The sequence below is a fragment of the Phodopus roborovskii genome, unplaced genomic scaffold (assembly GCF_943737965.1).
Source record: "Phodopus roborovskii unplaced genomic scaffold, PHOROB, whole genome shotgun sequence".
Classification (NCBI taxonomy): domain Eukaryota; kingdom Metazoa; phylum Chordata; class Mammalia; order Rodentia; family Cricetidae; genus Phodopus; species Phodopus roborovskii.
In genome coordinates this window covers 34,478,601-34,495,986 of record NW_026126517.1, presented here as the reverse complement: position 1 = coordinate 34,495,986, position 17,386 = coordinate 34,478,601, and the positions used below count along the sequence as shown (strand labels likewise).

The 17,386-nt window shown below is 48.5% G+C and overlaps 1 protein-coding gene across 2 annotated transcripts in view; it reads left to right on the top strand.

Annotated features, from left to right (window-relative positions):
* Nucleotides 1–6,726, top strand: part of Arid3b (AT-rich interaction domain 3B) — a 45,419-nt gene extending 38,693 nt beyond the window's left edge. For both annotated transcript variants that reach the window (XM_051197580.1, XM_051197579.1), the window contains exons 6-9: nucleotides 156–469; nucleotides 591–845; nucleotides 1,949–2,047; nucleotides 4,360–6,726. In XM_051197580.1, the coding sequence (XP_051053537.1) occupies nucleotides 156–469; nucleotides 591–845; nucleotides 1,949–2,047; nucleotides 4,360–4,523 (832 nt within the window). In that variant the 3' untranslated portion in view covers nucleotides 4,524–6,726. The remainder of the gene's footprint in view (nucleotides 1–155; nucleotides 470–590; nucleotides 846–1,948; nucleotides 2,048–4,359) is intronic.
* Nucleotides 6,727–17,386: the final 10,660 nt, after the last annotated feature.

Genomic DNA, 17,386 nt, shown 5'->3' with positions numbered 1-17,386 from the left:
ACCTGAGTAGTGCTAGAGAAGCCTGAAGAAATGTGTCCAGTGAGCCCAGACTTTCTTCTAATTTCTGCTGTACTTATCAAACCCTAGCTCTTCCCTGATCAAGGCTGTTCTACGGTCTCTGGTACTGTGTTTGAGATTATTCTTTCCTCCTGCAGGTACATGAAGTATCTATATGCCTATGAGTGTGAGAAGAAAGCCTTGAGTTCCCCAGCTGAACTACAGGCAGCCATTGATGGCAACCGTCGGGAAGGTCGGAGGCCCAGCTATAGCTCCTCCCTCTTTGGCTATTCTCCTGCCACTGCTGCTGCAGCAGCTGCTGCTGCTGCCGCTGCTGCTAGTGCTGCCACTGCTGGGACCCCTGCCCTTCTATCACCCCCCAAGATCCGATTCTCCATCCTTGGGCTTGGCTCCAACAGTGGTACCAATGCCAGTAGCCCTCGGATATCCCCAGCATCTACACTCAGGAAAGGTGAGCAGGGCCTTGGAGGAGTGAACGGATAGAGAAAAGAAGTCCAATTTCCCTTTGTCTAGGATGGGCACTGAGGTAGAGTGATAAGTCATTGTGGACTAGTCTAACTGTTGTTTCACAGGTGATGGAGTCCCAGGGACAACAGTGCCTGTGCCAAATCGCCTGGCTGTGCCTGGGACTTTGGCAGGCCAGCAGACTGGCAACCGGTCAGGTTCACTGGAGCATTTACGAGATCGCCTAGAATCAGGGGAGCCCCCTGAGAAGAAGGCATCAAGGTTGTCGGAGGAGGAACAGCGCCTGGTGCAGCAGGCCTTCCAGCGAAACCTCTTCAGCATGGCGCGGCAGCTCCCCATGAAGATCAGAATCAACGGCAGGGGTAAGCATTAGTGTGTAACTCCATCTTTCCTTCATGATGTCTGCCACACCCCTGCTTCATCCAAGGCACTGAGGCTGGGTGACTCTAGTATATCCTCTTCAACTAGCCTTCTCATTGCCTTCATTGCCCTAGAAGATTCTAGAGGCCAGAAGAGAGCCTGCCATGATTTCACCACCCCGATGTTTTCTCGATCAGAGGTGCTTCAGTCAGTGAAGTCCTTGTTCTGTAACAAGAATGAAAGTGGTTATTCACAGAGGAACAGATGCTGTACTCCCCAGCTCTGTGTGGCTCTGTGTAAATTATATCCATCCCATCCACCTTACCAAATGTAGGCTGTGGTCAGTTCTGTCATTCTTGAGAAACAGTGGAGCCACTAGGTGCTTCAGGAATAAGAAAAGAAGCAGGTAATGCAAGTTTAGCAGTATGTTTGACATTTTCCCCCTTCCCCCTCCTCATTTCTCTAGTTTTCCGCCTTCTCTTCCTAAAACACACATTCCTTCACTCTTCTTCCTGCTCTCCCATTCAAGCCTTTCTATGTCATTGTTGCTTTAGCTCTCTGTCAAAGCAAATAGGGACAGCTGTATGCTGGGAAGAGAGGCAGTTATGAAAGGAGCTGTTGAGATGCCCAGGCAGCCCTCCTGGATGATGGGCAGAAGGAACCACTTAGAGGCCAGTGGAAAAGGCAACTCACATAGAACAGTGTTTGACTCTGTGGAAGGAGAAGGCAGAGGTCAGTGAGCTTGGCAGAAGCCCTGTGTGCCAGCTGCCTCACAGGGCAGGGAGGGCTAGGTGATGAAGGCAAAAGATCCTTCTCCAGAAATCCTCACAGTTCAGATGTACCAGGGGCAGGAGGAGGCCACGGCTGATTTCTGGGGTTGATATATATAGTGAATGCTCAGCTAGTATTGGCTTGTTGTCCCTTCACTCTAAGAGTTCAGGAATAACTTGGCAGGAAGTTGGTGAGCCTGACTCTGCTGCCAGACCTATAATGAGAGGTAGTAGAGACAGAGATTGTAGAAAGTGACCACAGACCAGCTTGACTAAGCAGCATCAGAGGACAGCAGGAAGAGTGACCAGGTCCACTGCCTCTCTTGATTCCACAGAAGACAGAGCAGAGACTTCGGCTGCAGCACTGAACTTGACTACAAGCAGCATTGGGAGCATCAATATGTCTGTGGATATTGATGGCACCACCTATACAGGTAGGATCCTGAAGCTGTGGGGAGTGTGTGTCTGTGTGTGTGTGTGTCTGTCCTAAGATACAGAGATCCTGACAGATTGATAAGATGACCCTTCCAGTCAATGGCTGGTTAGTTGAAGATGTCATTTAGTGTGAGAGTTTGTCAATAGCCCTCCCTCCACACAAATTTCAGCATACATTATAAGCTAGGTCACCATTTACCATGCACAGTCTTTCAGAGAAGACTCCTTTCCCTAACTGCAAAAGACTCATTAAATGGTCTTTTTTTTGGGGGGGGGATAAGGGGATGTTGAGACAGGTTTTCTCTGTGTAGCCCTGGCTGTCCCTGGAACTGACTCTGTAGATGAGGCTGGCTTTAAACTCGGAGATCCTCCTGCTTCTGCCTCCTGAGTACTAGGATTAAAGACTTGAATTACCATGCCCAGCTCCATTTCTTTTTTTCTTATTATTATTTTGTGTGCATGAATGTTTCATCTGTCTGCTTGTATCTGTTTGTATTTCTGCATGTGGGTGCTGGGAATCCAACCCAAGTCCTCTGGGACAGCAGCCACTGCTCTTAACTGCTGATCCATCACTCCAGTTCCATTTCCTGTCTTTTTTTACACGAACCAAGGACTATGACACCAGCATAGCTAAGTGGAGCAAAATATATCCGCAGTTCCAGCACTCAGGAGGCTAAGGCTGTCACATCATGAGTTCAAAGCTAAACCATACTATAGAATGAGACCCCAACAAAAATAAATAAAATACATCAGCAGTGAATCTGAGTGCTGCAGAAGGCAGCCTTAGCCCCTGGGGACATTGCCACTTTTCAGTTGGATCTCCCTAACCTAATTGCCTACCAATATTTTGGTGGGTAATTGGGTTTGCATCTGTAACTAACAGTTTTTTTCAGAGGTGTTCAACATAGAGTTTACATAGATAATAAATCCCAACCCCCATTTGTTTGGAGGACATACAAGCTCAGGCTGTGACTTCTGTCTGATTTTACCAGTGCATGAAGTGTGTCAGCTACCTGGTGACATCAACACACAAACCAGTTAAACTTTGCATTCTAACCAGCATATTTCCCTAGAGATAGCCCCTGGCCACCAGCCACAGCATCATAGAGCAGCCAGGGAAGGATGGGTTTCTAGAACAGCCATGCCACTGTGGCTTGCCAGTCTCTTGTGTTGTCCTGGTGCCCTGTGCTCATGATGTGGCTTGGGTTGAGTCCTGAAGAGAACAGAAACTGAGAGTTGTGGCTAGATCTCAACTCCCTCTTGTCATCTTCCTAGGAGGAAGAAGTGGGGGGACTTTCTCCTTTGTTCTCAGAATAGGAAGGGTCAGAAGTTAAGGCTCCCAACACTTTGACAATGGGCTAGTCACCTGTCCTGACACTGTCTGTCCCAGGCTTTCTCAGTCGGGATGTGGTGTCCAGGAAGCTAAGGGTGGTTCTGAGACTCAAGGCCTTCGACCTGCTGCTGCTCACTCCTGTGCTTGCTGCCACTGCTAGGCCAGTTCCTCTTCAGGCCTCCTAGGACTTGAGCATCCTCATCCTCTGACCTCCCAGAGAACATCCTGAATTCCAGATGTTTTCCTGTCCTTCTGCTTAAAACTTTCAGGGCCTCCAAATGAGTTCCTATAGCTCCGACCTCCTTAACCCCTTACTCTACCTGCTATCTAAAGCATTTACACCTCTGCCAGCCCCAATGGGGTACTCTGTCTTTGTGCTGTGTCTTGGGTTCCGGGTTCCCTGGCCACCATTTCTTTGGTTTGCTGCTTTTTCCCTTTCAAGCAATTTTGACACACGCTTTCCACCAAAACTTTTCTGGACTGCACTTCTGTTCCTCTGTCCACAACCCTTACAATGTCCCTAGCAGAGCTACAGCAGTCTCAGAACATTTATGTCATTCTGTTTGTTTGGTTTTGTTTTTTTTTTTTTTTGTTTTTTGTTTTTTGTTTTTTGTTTTTTGTTTTTCGAGCCAGGGCTTCTCTGTATTGCTTTGGAGCATGTCCTGGAACTAGCTATGTAGACCAGGCTGGCCTCAAACTCAAAGAGGTCCGCCTGCCTCTGATTCCCAAGTGGTGGGACTAAAAGCGTGCACCACCAATGCCTGGCTACATTTATGTCATTCTAACAAAGATGTGATTACATACCTATCCTTAAGCAGCCTGTCCTTGATGAGCAGGACAATTGTCTGAGCTTCCACTGACATCTGGCATGGTAGGAGAATGGAGCACACAGGGTTAGGCCAGCTGTCATGCCTTGTTTAATTGAACTGAGCTGCAGTCTCTCCTCCTGAGCCCATACTGCTTCTCCTCCCACCCCAGGTGTGCTGTTTGCCCAGAAACCAGTGGTCCACCTCATTGCAGGCTCTGCTCCCCAGAGCATTGGCAGTGCCGGCAGCGGCAGCGGCAGCTCTCACTGCTCACCAAGTCCTACCTCATCCCGGGGCACCCCCAGTGCAGAGCCCTCTACCAGCTGGTCCCTCTGATGAGCAGCACCCAGCACCCACTTCCTACTCTCCTGCAGAGAGTAAGGGAGATCGATGCACAAAATTTACCTCATCTCATGGAGCCCACATCAGACACCATCTGGCCAGATGTTGAATTTGGAAGTGTCCATCTGTCCAGGCTCCATTCAGGTTCTGCTGTACTCTGGGGACAAGGAGAGACTTGGGGCTGGGGGGCAGGACAGAGCAGCGTTGTCCAATCAGGGATTTTCCTGGAGAACTGGATGGGGCATCTGGGCATCCAGCTTCCTGAGGGTTCCCAACCACCTCCCATCCCAGAGCAGTGTATTGACAATCTCTAAGGCGACATGGGGCTGGAGGCTTTCCATTTCCCTTCCCCTTAATTTATTTCCTTTCTGCTGCCTTCTGCCTTCACCCCAGGATCACCAGTCTCTTAGTCTGCCCAGTCCCCCAGTGTTTAAATCCCATTTGGGGCTCTAGGAGTTGGGAGCTTGTCTTCCTTGCTCTTGTCTACTGAGCATGGGATGGGGATGGGCCTTCCCAGTCCTCCTTGCTTACTGCTTGATTCTTTGAGCATGAGCCGCTCAATCCAAGTCTTAACTTCACTCCTCAGGGCCCTGGTTTACCCCTTTGTTATTCTAAGAAATAAATGTGTGAGGGTAGGCTTCAGGTTCAAGGCCTCTACACATGAAAAAGAGGAAGAGCTCATGGTCTCTGGGCCCTGGTACTTTACCCAACAAGACTCCGTTCTGATCTCCAAACCTCAGCTCCTTGCCTGCCCATGTTGTTCAGCTCTCCCAAGATACCACTTATCCCTGACCCCTACTGTCGTCTCTTGGGGCTATTTCAGCCCCACCAGCAGCCCCAGACATGCTGATGTCAGGCTCACTGAAATACCTCAGATTTGTAATTGTTGCTATTTGATTCTTCAGGAAGTATTTGCATCTCTGTAATCTTTTTTATGTGTTTTGCTGACTTTAATTTTTTAAATTTTTATTGTTGCTGTTGTAGCACCAAAGAAATGAAAGCAGATCACCCCAGCCAGGTGCTGTTTGCAGCCAGCCTCCCTCCAACCTGCCCATGCTCTGGCCAGGAGGTGGAGCAGGCAAGGGTGACTCAGGGATCACCACAGCAGGAGGATGGGATGGAGGGGCCCATGCTTGCTGGTGGATCCTGAAACCACACTGGTTCTTTCTGCCCCTACCCCAGCTGACAGAGTAGGGCAGGGTATCTTTGTGCCCTTGGAGCCCTCACCTTGGGACATAGGCAAATGTCTGTGGGCCCTGCCTGAGGCTGAGACCCAGGGACAAGAGGATGCTAAGAGAGCTCTGTCTCCTCCTAGCATGTAGCTGGAACAGACCACTGTGGTAGAGAAAGGGTGGTCTTTACACAGGGCTCTGCTCTTATCCCAGTGTGCTCTACTCTGTTACCTAAAGCATCACCCACTGGGACTGCGTGGGTTGTGGTAGAGACCACAGCATGGCCCAGCAGTCCTGACTAGGACAAGAAAGGGAAACTGAAAGCATGTGCACAAATATACCTCAGCCTGGCAAGCGCCACACTGCTGACTTCTGGGTTCTCTCCCTGTGCCAGGACACACATAGTAACTCACACACATTGACACACACACACATAGCTCTTAGACTGGGGTCTGACTCTCTTCCGGTCTCAGAAGCCTTACCCACCAGGCACATGCGGGGTTGGGTGGAGGACATCTGGGGTCTGGTATTGTGAGAAGTCTATTTGGCCAGTGTGTCTCAGGATTTAGTCATGAAGGGATAGACCCTTCCTATCCAGGGGAGACAGGAACAACGCAGGTCTTTCTGGTCGTGGGATCCTCTTTCTCTTTCCCCAGGCAGCTTGTCCACCTGTCCCTCTCCATTCCCCTCACTGCCCTTAAGCCAGCAGCAGGCTCCTAGCCAGAAAATGCAAGGCCTGGGGTGCCTGTGTGTCCAGCATTAGGGCTCTGGCTCAAGTGGAGCTCCCCCTGCAGGCATAGTCCTGTAAGTCATGTGGTGGGACAGCATCCCTCTTTCCATGTCTTGTATGTATTCTAACCAGGAAAAAAAAAAAAAAAAAAATGTGATAGCACATGGTAGTTTAGGCCGTGAATAAATACCTCAGACGTCCTCTCACAGCAAGTGTCTGTATATGTTGTGGTTATTTTCTGTCTTACATGTTCTTGAATGTTTATATTTCAATAAAACTCTACCTCTTCACATGAGTAGGTCTGGGTTTCTTTCACTGACTTGCACTTGACAAGATCCTTCAGAGTGAAAAAGGACTTCATGAACTGTGCCTCAGGTCCCCAGCTCCTCCTGAACCTTCTCCCCTTCACTGTCTGCTTCCCCGAAGGGCTGGACCTCTATTTCTCTGATGTGCCTGCCATCAGAGTCTCCTGGCATTACCAGTCACCAAAACTGACAGCAGTGATGTCTTAGTATCTGATTGATGGGGAGCCACCTCCATGGCTTAACAGACTCTTGCTGAGTGAGCTCTCACTGGGTCTGGTTCTAAAGAGATGTGTCTGGGCCCTACCTAGGAGGGCCTCAGCTAAGGGATTTGTGTGTGTCATCATCATCTTAATTTTAGAGAATGTGTTCTAACCAGGGCATGGACTTGGAAGGGTGACCTAGAACCAGATGTCAGGCTGGGTGTAGAGGCAGGGACTGCATGGGCTGGTAATGCCACCTCCATCCAGGACTGCAAGCAGCTCATCTGTCCATGAACAGCCCCTTTCATTGCTCTCAGAGGTACTAGAACCTTAGGAGCAGAGCCATGAGTCTCATTAGCTAGTGTAACAGCAGTATACTTTTGTACTGTCACACTGTACACAGGGATGCACAGGGATCTTGGGTTTTAAGCCATCATGAGATACTTAGCCAGATCCTCTACCTGGTAAAATGAAAACCACCAGCAAGGTGGCTCAGCCAGTAAGGTGCTTCCTTCTAACTAAGCCTGATGACCTGAGTTAGACCTCAGGGACCCACATGGTACAAGGGGAAACTGACTCCTGCAACTTGGTCCTCTGACCTCCACACAAACTGTCCTAAAAGGGGAGAAGGCCTGGTGTAACGATTTATACCTCTGTACCCCAGCGCCTGGAGGACCTGGCAGGTAAAGGCTCTGCCCCACAGCTGATACCTAGTTTGATTTAGCAGAAGAGTGCTGCCCCCAAAGTTGTCCTCTGCCCTTCGCACATGTGCTGTGGCACATATGCACACAGACCCCATATAAAAGTTGTTTATTTTTGAAAACAGTCTCTCCGTGTAGCCCAGGCTGTCCTTGAACTCACTCTATAGATCAGGCTGGCTTCAGACTCAGAGATCTACCTGGCTCTGCCTCCTCAGTGCTGAGATTAAAGGCTTGGGGCACCACCATCCAGTCAGTTTTTAATTTTTTTTTTTAAGAAGATGTATCATTCTTCTTTAAAAGTGGCATACCCTAATCCCAGCATTTAATGAGACACACTGTGCTTTTTTTGGGGGGGGTGTTAGGGGTTGTTGTTTTGTTTTGTTTTTTGAGACAGAGTTTCTCTGTAGCTGTCCTGGAACTCACTCTGTTATAGACCAGGCTGGCCTCGAACTCTCAGAGATCCACCTGCCTCTGCCTCCCAAGTGCTGGGAATAAAGGCATGTGCCACCTCTACCTAGCTGAGACATAGTGAGTTCTAGGCTTGCTAGGGCTATAATGATGATGCCATGAGTGAGAATAGGCTCAATAACAAAAAGGATGGATCAAAGATATTGTTGGCTAAGGGAACAAAACTGATGGAATGAATATGGAAGTTATTAGAGTGGCGTATGAACTGTGATCTGAGTAGTCCAATGCTTCCTTAACCTGTGGGTCAAGACCCCTTTGAGGGTCAAAAGACCCTTTCACAGGGGTTGCCTAGGACCATCAGAAAACAAGTATTTATATTACAATTCATAACTAGCAAAATTATAGTCATGAAGAAGCAACAAAAACACTTTCGTGGTTGGGGGTCAGCACAACATGAGGAACTGTATATAGAAGGGTCACAGTGTTAGGAAGATTGAGAACTGCTGGAGTAGTCCAACAGTGGTCAAGGTTCCAGAGGTTGTTCAGTCCACAGGACTGGTGCTGGAGCCTCAGGGATGTCCTACAGAGCTGTCCATGTTGAAATCCTGAGGAAATAGATTCTAGCACTAGGGAAGGAATGGCTCAGAATAAATGAACTTGCCAGTGAGAGTGAGGACAAGCAGGCAAAAAGCAAGGCTTCCTTCTCCCGTGTTCTTTTATGTGGGCTGTCACCAGGAGATGAAGCTCAGATTTAGAGTGGGACCAACAAGAAGAATCCCTCACAGATGTGCCCAGATGCTTAGGTTTTAGTTAATTCCAGGTATAGTTGACAATCAAGATTAATCATCACAGCTACCTAGAGAGTTCCAGGCCTATCTGGGTTACATGAAACCCTATTTGAAGGGGAAAAAATGACCAGCATTTTAATCACTGGTCACCAGTCATGTTTGTCACATCTAGAGCTTTCTATGACACATGAAGAATAAGCCAGCCTCTGGCTGGGGGTCTGAGAGGTAAAGAGTAACAATGGGCCAGGGATGTTGGAGACTGTCTTTATTACTGTTCTATTGCTGTGAAGAGACACCATACCCAGATAACCTATAAGAGAAAGCATTTAATTCTGGTATTGCTTATAGTTCCAGAGGGTTGGCCCATTAATATGGTAGGAAACAGACAGGCATGGTGCTGGAGCAGTAACTGAGGGCTTGACACATCCTGATCCATAGGCAGAGAGAGACAGAGACAGACTAGCCTGGTGTGAGCTTTTGAAACCTTAAAGCCACCCCACCGGTAACACACCTACTCCACAAAACCACACCTCCCAGTCCATCCAAAAAGTTCATTAACTGGGGACTAAGCATGCAAATATATAATGGGGAGCATTCTCATTCAAACCACAACAGATGGAGATAAAAGAATGGATGCTTCTTTTCACTCAGGTGAAGAGTCTAAGGACCACACCAAGCCCCTGCAGTTCCTTCTGTTGCAGGATGTCAGAGAAAACAAGAGGAAAATATGCTTCAGAAAAGGCAGAAAATTTCAAACTTAACACCCAGTCATTTATGCACGCATGCACACACGTGCATACACACACACACACACACACACACACACACACACACACACACACAGAGTTCTTCAAACCATAAAATAAGAAGACAAACAGCTAGAGAGATGGCTTAGGTATTAGAAGAAATACCTTCTGCTCTTTCAGGAGACCTGGATTTGATTCCTAATCTCTGCAGGGTAGCTCACACCATTTGTAACTCCAGTTGTAGGGGATCCAGTGCCCTCTTCTGGCCTCCAAGGGCACCAAGCATACAGGAGGCATACATGCATATATGCAAGCAAAATACTCATACACAGAAAAGAAATCTTAAAGCCAGATGTGGTGGCACATACATTTAATCCCAGTACTCAGAAAGCAGGCAGATATCTGTAAAACTGAGTCTAGCCTGGTCTACATAACAAGTTCCAGGCCAGCCACTATATAATGAGACCCTGTTTCCAAAAACAAGAAAGGACAAACTGGAGAAAGGTACTTGCAAAGATGGACTGTTGAATGCTTATTCATTACTAAGACAAAAGCCAAAAAAAAGGGGGAACAGGAAATCTAGGTGTAGCAACTCAGGCTCCCCAGCACTTGTGAGGTGGAGACAATACTATCGGAAGGTCAAGGAAAGCACTGGCATAAGGAGTCAGAGGCTTCTTGGGCTACATGGGACTGAGTCTCAAGAAAAAGGAGGTAGGAGCCACAAACAAGTGTGTTTCAGAAGAGGAGATAGTCTGATAGTCTTGGAAACCAGGGCTGTGAAAATGCACTTTTGGGTGTGTGCCATAGAGATGAGCACTGATGGCAACCATTGAACCTGGTGTGGGCTCAGGTTTCTTCTCAGGCTTTTACATGTATTAACTCCTTTAATTTCTGTGGTGACTTGAATGAGAATGGCCCCATAAGCTCATGATTTTGAATACTTTGAATACCAGTTGGTAGAAATGTTTGGGAAGGATTAAGGGATGTGGCCTTGTTGGAGAGGTGTGTCTGGGGGGGGGGGGGCTTTGAGGTTTTGAAAAGTCCACACCATCCCAGTTAGCTCTCTTTTTTTCTAACTCCTTGTGATCAGGTGTAAGCCCTCAGCTACTGCTCCAGCATCATGCCTGCCTGCTTGCTGCCACGTTCCCTACTATGATGAGCATAGTTGCCTTGGCCATGATGTCTCTTCTTAGCAATAGACAGGTAACTAATATAGTCCTCTACCTATTTATGAGGTAAGGCTGGTCATGTTTACTCATTTTACAGATGAAGAAACAGAGAGGTTGAACAACTAGGCCACGCAGTGAGCAGGCCTGGATCATTGGTAACCACTGTGCCTGGCACTGTGCCCATTGCTCATGGGGTGCAGTCTGTAAGGCACTGGCTGCTCATTGTACACATGAAAATTCTGAGCAGAAATGTGCCTGAGGAGCCAAAGTGCTAGGATTGGACTCCAAAGTGGTTGCACTTTTAAGAAGGGAAAGGGATCTGAGTGGGGGAGGCAGAGGATTCGGGGGTGTTTGTCAACAGGTCTCTGCTATACCCTGCTGTGCCCATCCTGGGACCACCTATGTAGTGGCTCTAGCATCCTGAAGGGAAAGCCTTTGCTGCTGTCCTTAGCTGGCCACCTTTCCTCTGTTGGACTTCCCCAGAGCCAGTGGAAACAGAGCATGGATGGGATGCCTAATCATCCTGCACAGAGGGTTGGAATCAGAGCTGGAGAGAAGGAACTGCTAAAGAATGGTTAGAATAGAAAGGGTAAAGTGTGGTTGCTGAGCTTGGGGATGTTGAAGTACAAACCCAGACAGTGGCTAAGATAGATGAAGGACAAGGAGTCAGGCATAGTGGTATGTCTGTAGGGTCAGCGTTTGAGGAGCTGGTACAGAAGCATCATTTGAGACCAGCCCAGGCTACAAAATGTGGTCCCAAAAGACCAGAGGCCAAGATGGTGAGGGGTGGGCAGTTTTAACAAGCTAGTGGCCTTCCCCACATTGGAGCCACTGAGACAAACAGGAGTTGAGGTTGTGAGAAACTCAGGGATTTGCCTATGAGGGAGAGAGTTAGTTGGATGCAACATAAACCAGAATAGCAAAGAGGAGAGGAGTTTATTCTGGGCCTCTCAGGTATGTGGAGAAGTCCAGACACAGCTGGCTCCACATTGGCCTCTAGAAGGACCCAAAACTAGGGATGTTTTGCCTATGGATGGTCCCCCTTTCCTGGTAAAGATCACCCCCCCAAAGGAACAACTTGATGCCTTCTCCATGTGTGAAACCTCCTTGGCCAAACTGAAATCTTTCCATCAAATCCACTTCCTGAGAGGCAATCTGCTCTCATCAAAATCCAGCTGTCTCCATGTAGTGAAATAGTGCAATTGACAGTGCACATCCAGCAATTCAGGAAGGATCCACAGCACCTCTGTGTAGAGGAGCTCCTGGAGCAATTGTAAAAGCTGGGCTGGGGTCTCAGAAAACTCAGCAGTGATGCAGCAGGCGCCATGGAGCCAGAAGCTGATACAGAGGACATGGAGGATGCTTGCCACTGACTTGTTCCTCAGGGCTTGCTCATGACCTGCTTTCTTACATAATGCAGGACCAACAGCCCAGGGGTGGCACCACCCATCAATCACTATTTAAGAAAATGTTCTACATGCTTGCCTGCAGCCCAGTCTTTTTTTGTTTGTTTGTTTATTTTTGTTTTGTTTTTCAAGACAGGTCTTCCTTGTATTGCTTCAGAGCCTGTCCTGGAACTAGCTTTGTAGTTGGCCTTGAACTCACAGAGATCTGCCTGCCTCTGCCTCCCGAGTGCTGGGACTAAAGTCATACGCCACCAAGTCCTGGAGCCTACACCCCAATCTTATGAAGACATTTCCTCTATGGTGATATATTATTTATGATTTATTAAAGTTTGCCTGAGGATGCAAAAAGCAGAGTCAGCCACAGGCCCAAGCCAGGAACACGCCTTTAATCCTAGGACTCAGGATTAAGAGGTAGATAGATCTCTGTTAGTTCAAGGCCACACTGAGCTATACCTCATTGATCCAGTCCTAAAGAGAAATGGCTCCCACGAAAATGATCTCAGCACTTGGGATCACACGCCCCTAATCCCAACACTCATGAGAGGTATTTAAGACAGGACAGGATTTCAGAGCTGTCATTCATTTTCCAGCCACATTGAGGATAGGAAGGCATTGATTAGTCTCTAGCCACATTGAGGATCACCCTTTGGTATGAGCTGAGGTGGAGGTAAGAGCTAGTGGCTGACTGATTTCTTTTCTGATCTTCAGGAAAACTTTTAAAGAATCATAAATAATGTATCACCACATTCCTCCCTGTGGTTCCCTCCTTTCTGATAACTATACATTGTGTCACGTTGACATAAAACTAGCCAACACAGCCAGAGAAGCTGAGGGAGATGCAGATCCCAAACTGATTACTGCCTGTGGCTATTGAGAATGCTTTTACCAGCTGGCTGAGAGCAAACACCTTTCTGAGACAGGCTATGAGACCAAGGGTTTAGCTGCTTTTGGGTTGTGTGGCTTGGGGCAAGTTACCAACTCTTCTAGCAGTCTTCCTGCCTGAAAGGAGGATTATATAGCTGCCTGAGGCATCAATAAATAGTCACTTACTGAGTTATCTAAAACTAGTACTCAAGGGCTTTTCTAGTAGGACACAGGGTCGTTGGTGGCACTCTTATGGCGACAAGCACCTGAAGCCCTATGAGGATCTTGGCACCCCACACACACTGCTCAGTCTGTTCCCAACTCTCATAGCCACAGGATCCACCAGGAAAGGGGCATGCAAATGGCCTCATCCACCAATAGTCAGGAACCTTAACAGTTATATCAGCGCAGGCATTTTAGGTCCCATGTCAGACAAGGACAAGGTTTTGCCAAAGACCTCTGACTATAGCTACCTACCATAGCATAGAGCTTGCTCCCCCAAGGAGTCCTTGCTCTTCCCTATGCCAAGTCCACCCACCCCCTACAAGTAGGCTGGGCTGACCAGGGCTCCCAAGGAGGTGAGAAGGCAGAGCAGCCTGGCTCTGGGTCTAGAAAGGATGTATGGTCCCATGAGGAGATTTCACTATCCCTATTCACTTTGCACACCTTGCCAACCTGTCCTGCCTCTAGCCTGGACCCTACTTATACATCTGTTGTTGTTAGGTTCAGCTTCTCTAGCTTCCGAAAACAAGGGCTCAGTGTGGCCTTGAGGACTCCATTCACAGTACAGAGGGAGACCACAGCTATGTCCTGTACTAGGGAGGTCCAATCTCAGGCCCTACCCCAGCCTGGTGTTTGGGAGAGTGTATTCATACTACCTTCAGCCAACTCACATCTGTGAAAGTGATTGTGGCAGCCCACAGCAGCCTGGCTCCCTGAACTCTGTCCTTGACCTCTGTTGGAGCCTGCCTCCCTGAGCTCTGTCCATGCAGACTCTAGCACCTCTACAGGCCTCAGCTCCTTCAGCCTCTGGGTCCTGGGACAAGGAGCAGCTACTGAGGTATGACCTGTCCCCTTTTCTCCACGCCATTCTGACCATCACTAGGTCCAACCACAGCCAGTGGCTCACTCTACTGAGACATAGGCCCTACTCTATGGAGTCAGGGAGGTCACCTGAGTGATCCCCAAAGAGATGCCTAACTGGGGTCCACCTTCTGCTGGGCTCCAGGAACTGATCTGAGGCTTCTGCACAGGTCTACCTCTGAGACAAGGCAGGTGCTAAGGACACTGGAGTACCTGGGCTGTCTCAGGAGACACTGTCTTCTCTTCTAGTTGGCTGAATTGTTCAGGTTTTCATGTCCCTGACTGTCCTTGGTTGTGAGTTCAGGCTACACTGACCAGGGGACCAGTTCTGGATCTTAGCAGCTGACCCCAGCAGTGGCCAAATCCTCACACACATAGTTACCATACTTCTGCCCATGTTTGGAGTCTACTTTTGGAATAGAATACTCCCTGAAGCTCCATACTCTTGAGTCTGAATACCAGTAACTATAGGTGCCTGGAAAGAGAGTTTGGGGCCCATTGTACAGAAAGAAGGGCTGAGGCCCCATAAGGAAAAGGGTGCTAGTGACCAGCAGTGCCTGTACCTCCCACGGTTTTTCAAGAGCTCTGGGCTCCTCCAGAAGTGTTCACTAAGGGTCCTGATTTCATGTGGGTCATCCACCTGATGTTCCTAGGTCCTTTAAATACAGCAGCCATCTGATTGCTTTCTTTCCCCAGATCCTGTGTCCTGCTTCTATTGCTGGCCAGGGAAAGCCTGTGAGGGGGCAAATTGCACCCCCATCTCAAGTCCGCATATTCCCCTTGCTGTAGGGCAGAGCCCCACTGCAAACAGCATCACTCTGCAGCCTAGCGCTGCCTGCCCTCCACCACCCTCTGAACACTGGGGCCTCTTGCAGCTGTGATCTTCCTGGGGTCATGTAAGGAGATGAGTGAAAGAATAGCTGGTTCCTGAGATCCTAAGTCACACCCACTCACCAACAAGAAAGTAGCAGAAAGCAAGATGGGGGTGTTGTGGGCTGAGCTGTGTCCCCTAAAAAGAGTTCTTGTAGTCTCTTGCACCTCAAAAACATGACCATATTTGGAGATGATAACCAGGTTAAAAGGAGGCCCCTGAACTAGGTCCTAACCCCACATGACTGTGATCTTTACAGAAGGGGAAAGATAAAGCCAGACACAGGGATGGCATGGGAGCATGGATATAAGGGCAGGGACCCAGGTGACAGGAATGGCAAAGACTTCAGGATCCAGCAGAGCCCACAGCTAGGAACCCATACCATTGACCCTGCAGCAGGGTTCCCACTGAAATTCCAGCCTGCAGAACTGTTTTAGCCTGAGACTGAGGTGCTCAGCTGTGGCTAGGTAGCAAACTAAAATGGGGAAAAAGGATCAGAACCCCACGTGGCAGCTCTCTGGACCCCAGATGATCCTGATTTCAAAGGGAACTTTCTCTTCTTGCATGGTCACTCTGGCAGCCCCAGGAAGCATGTAATAATTAGTGACACGTGTGACCATTGATGATGAGCAAGAGAACTGTCCATTTTTACAGCTGAGGCCCAGAGAAATACAAGTGACTTGCTCAAGGTCACAGAGGTAATATGGAGCCAGGATTTCAGACCAGCATTCATACTCTTCATCTCTGCTTTAGACACAGTAAGGACCATGAATTCCTGGATTTAAGGACAGACAAGAGTGAAATTGGAAGGCAAAACTTGTTGGAAAATTTGGGGTCCTCAGTGCTGGGCCTTTGCCAATTAGATGGCATGGCATGGATGGCAGCCAGCCCCTGGCCAACTGCTATCCCATCTGGCCAAGCCTTTGCCTGCTTAGAAGAATACTGTGGTAAGCTTGGTCCATGGTCTGTGATTCATGTGCCATAGGGCTCTATGAACTGCTGTCCACATTCTATGTCACACCCTTTTGACAGGCTCAGAACTGGGACAGTTCACAGGTTGTCCTGAGCCAGCTGCCTGTCCCATCACTTCCAGCCACATCAGCAGATCGGCCTAAGTAGAGGCCTGTGGCTCTGTGTGAACCCCATTCCTACCTTATAGCACGGTATCACCAGGTTTCCCTTGTGATAGCCCTTGTTGGTATCTGTGTCCTGCTCTGTGTGCACACTGCTGGAAGGAAGTTCATATGTGATGTGTCTGTGGGAGTGTGCATACGCATGCCAGTGTAAGCCTGTGCACACCCCAGTGTAAGCCTGTGCATGTCTGCATTTGCTGTAAGAGACCAAAGGGAAAAGACTGCCAGCAACTGGATTGGGACTGGAGTTGGGGGTGGGGAGGAATGTCTGGGCCTAAGGCACCTGAGCCCTTGAACTGGTTCCTGTCCCACATCCCACAGTAACCCCCCTCACCAATTCTGCTTGTCATCTGGGACAGATCCCCACCCCCAGACAGGGTTTCTCTGTGTTTTTAGAGGCTGTCCTGGAACTAGCTCTTGTAGACCAGGCTGGTCTTGAACTCACAGAGATCTGCCTGCCTCTGCCTCCCGAGTGCTGGGACTAAAGGTGTGTGCCACCACTGCCCTACCAAATACTATTTTCAGTTGTGTGTGCATGTGCACCTGTGGAGGCCAGAGGACAACTTTATGAAATCAGTTCTCCTTTCCCACCTCAACATGGGGTCCAGGGATGAACTCAGGTTGCCAGGCTTGTCCAAGAGCTGTTCCCTCCTGAGCCATCTCACCAGCTGTTATGTAGCAATTTTCCAGGAGATAAAACATCCCAGCTTGCTGGGTAGTGCTGGCACATGCCTTTAATCCCAGCACTTGGAAGGTGAATTTGAGCCAGTCTATAGAGTGAGTTCTAGGATAGCCAAAGCTACAAAGAGAAACCCTGTTTTGAAAAAAAAAAATATATATATATATATATATATATATCCTCTCTCTCTCTCTCTCTCTCTCACACACACACACACACAAATATCACACATACCTTGGAGAGACCTTCATTACTTAGGAAGTAAACAATTCAAAAAGCTTCAGGAAGTCCCTAAGACAAATGTTACAGGGCCCAAATGTGCTTGTTTCCCCAAGCTTATATATGCAGTAAGAACTGTTGAAGGACACCATCAGACTGGCAACACTGCTTGGAAGAGACATTCCCCAAACTGTTGGTTGAGCTACCTTTGAACAATGAGATCCAAGTGTCCAGCTTCAAGAGCTATCACCAGAGCTGGGGTGGGTTTCAGTGACACAGTTGCCTTTGAGTCGTTTCTGCTCTTGAGAATCTCCCCTCACTCATAGACCTGAAAGGAACCCCAGTAAACTCGCTGCTTTCCCTAAATTGGACTTGGGTGGTGT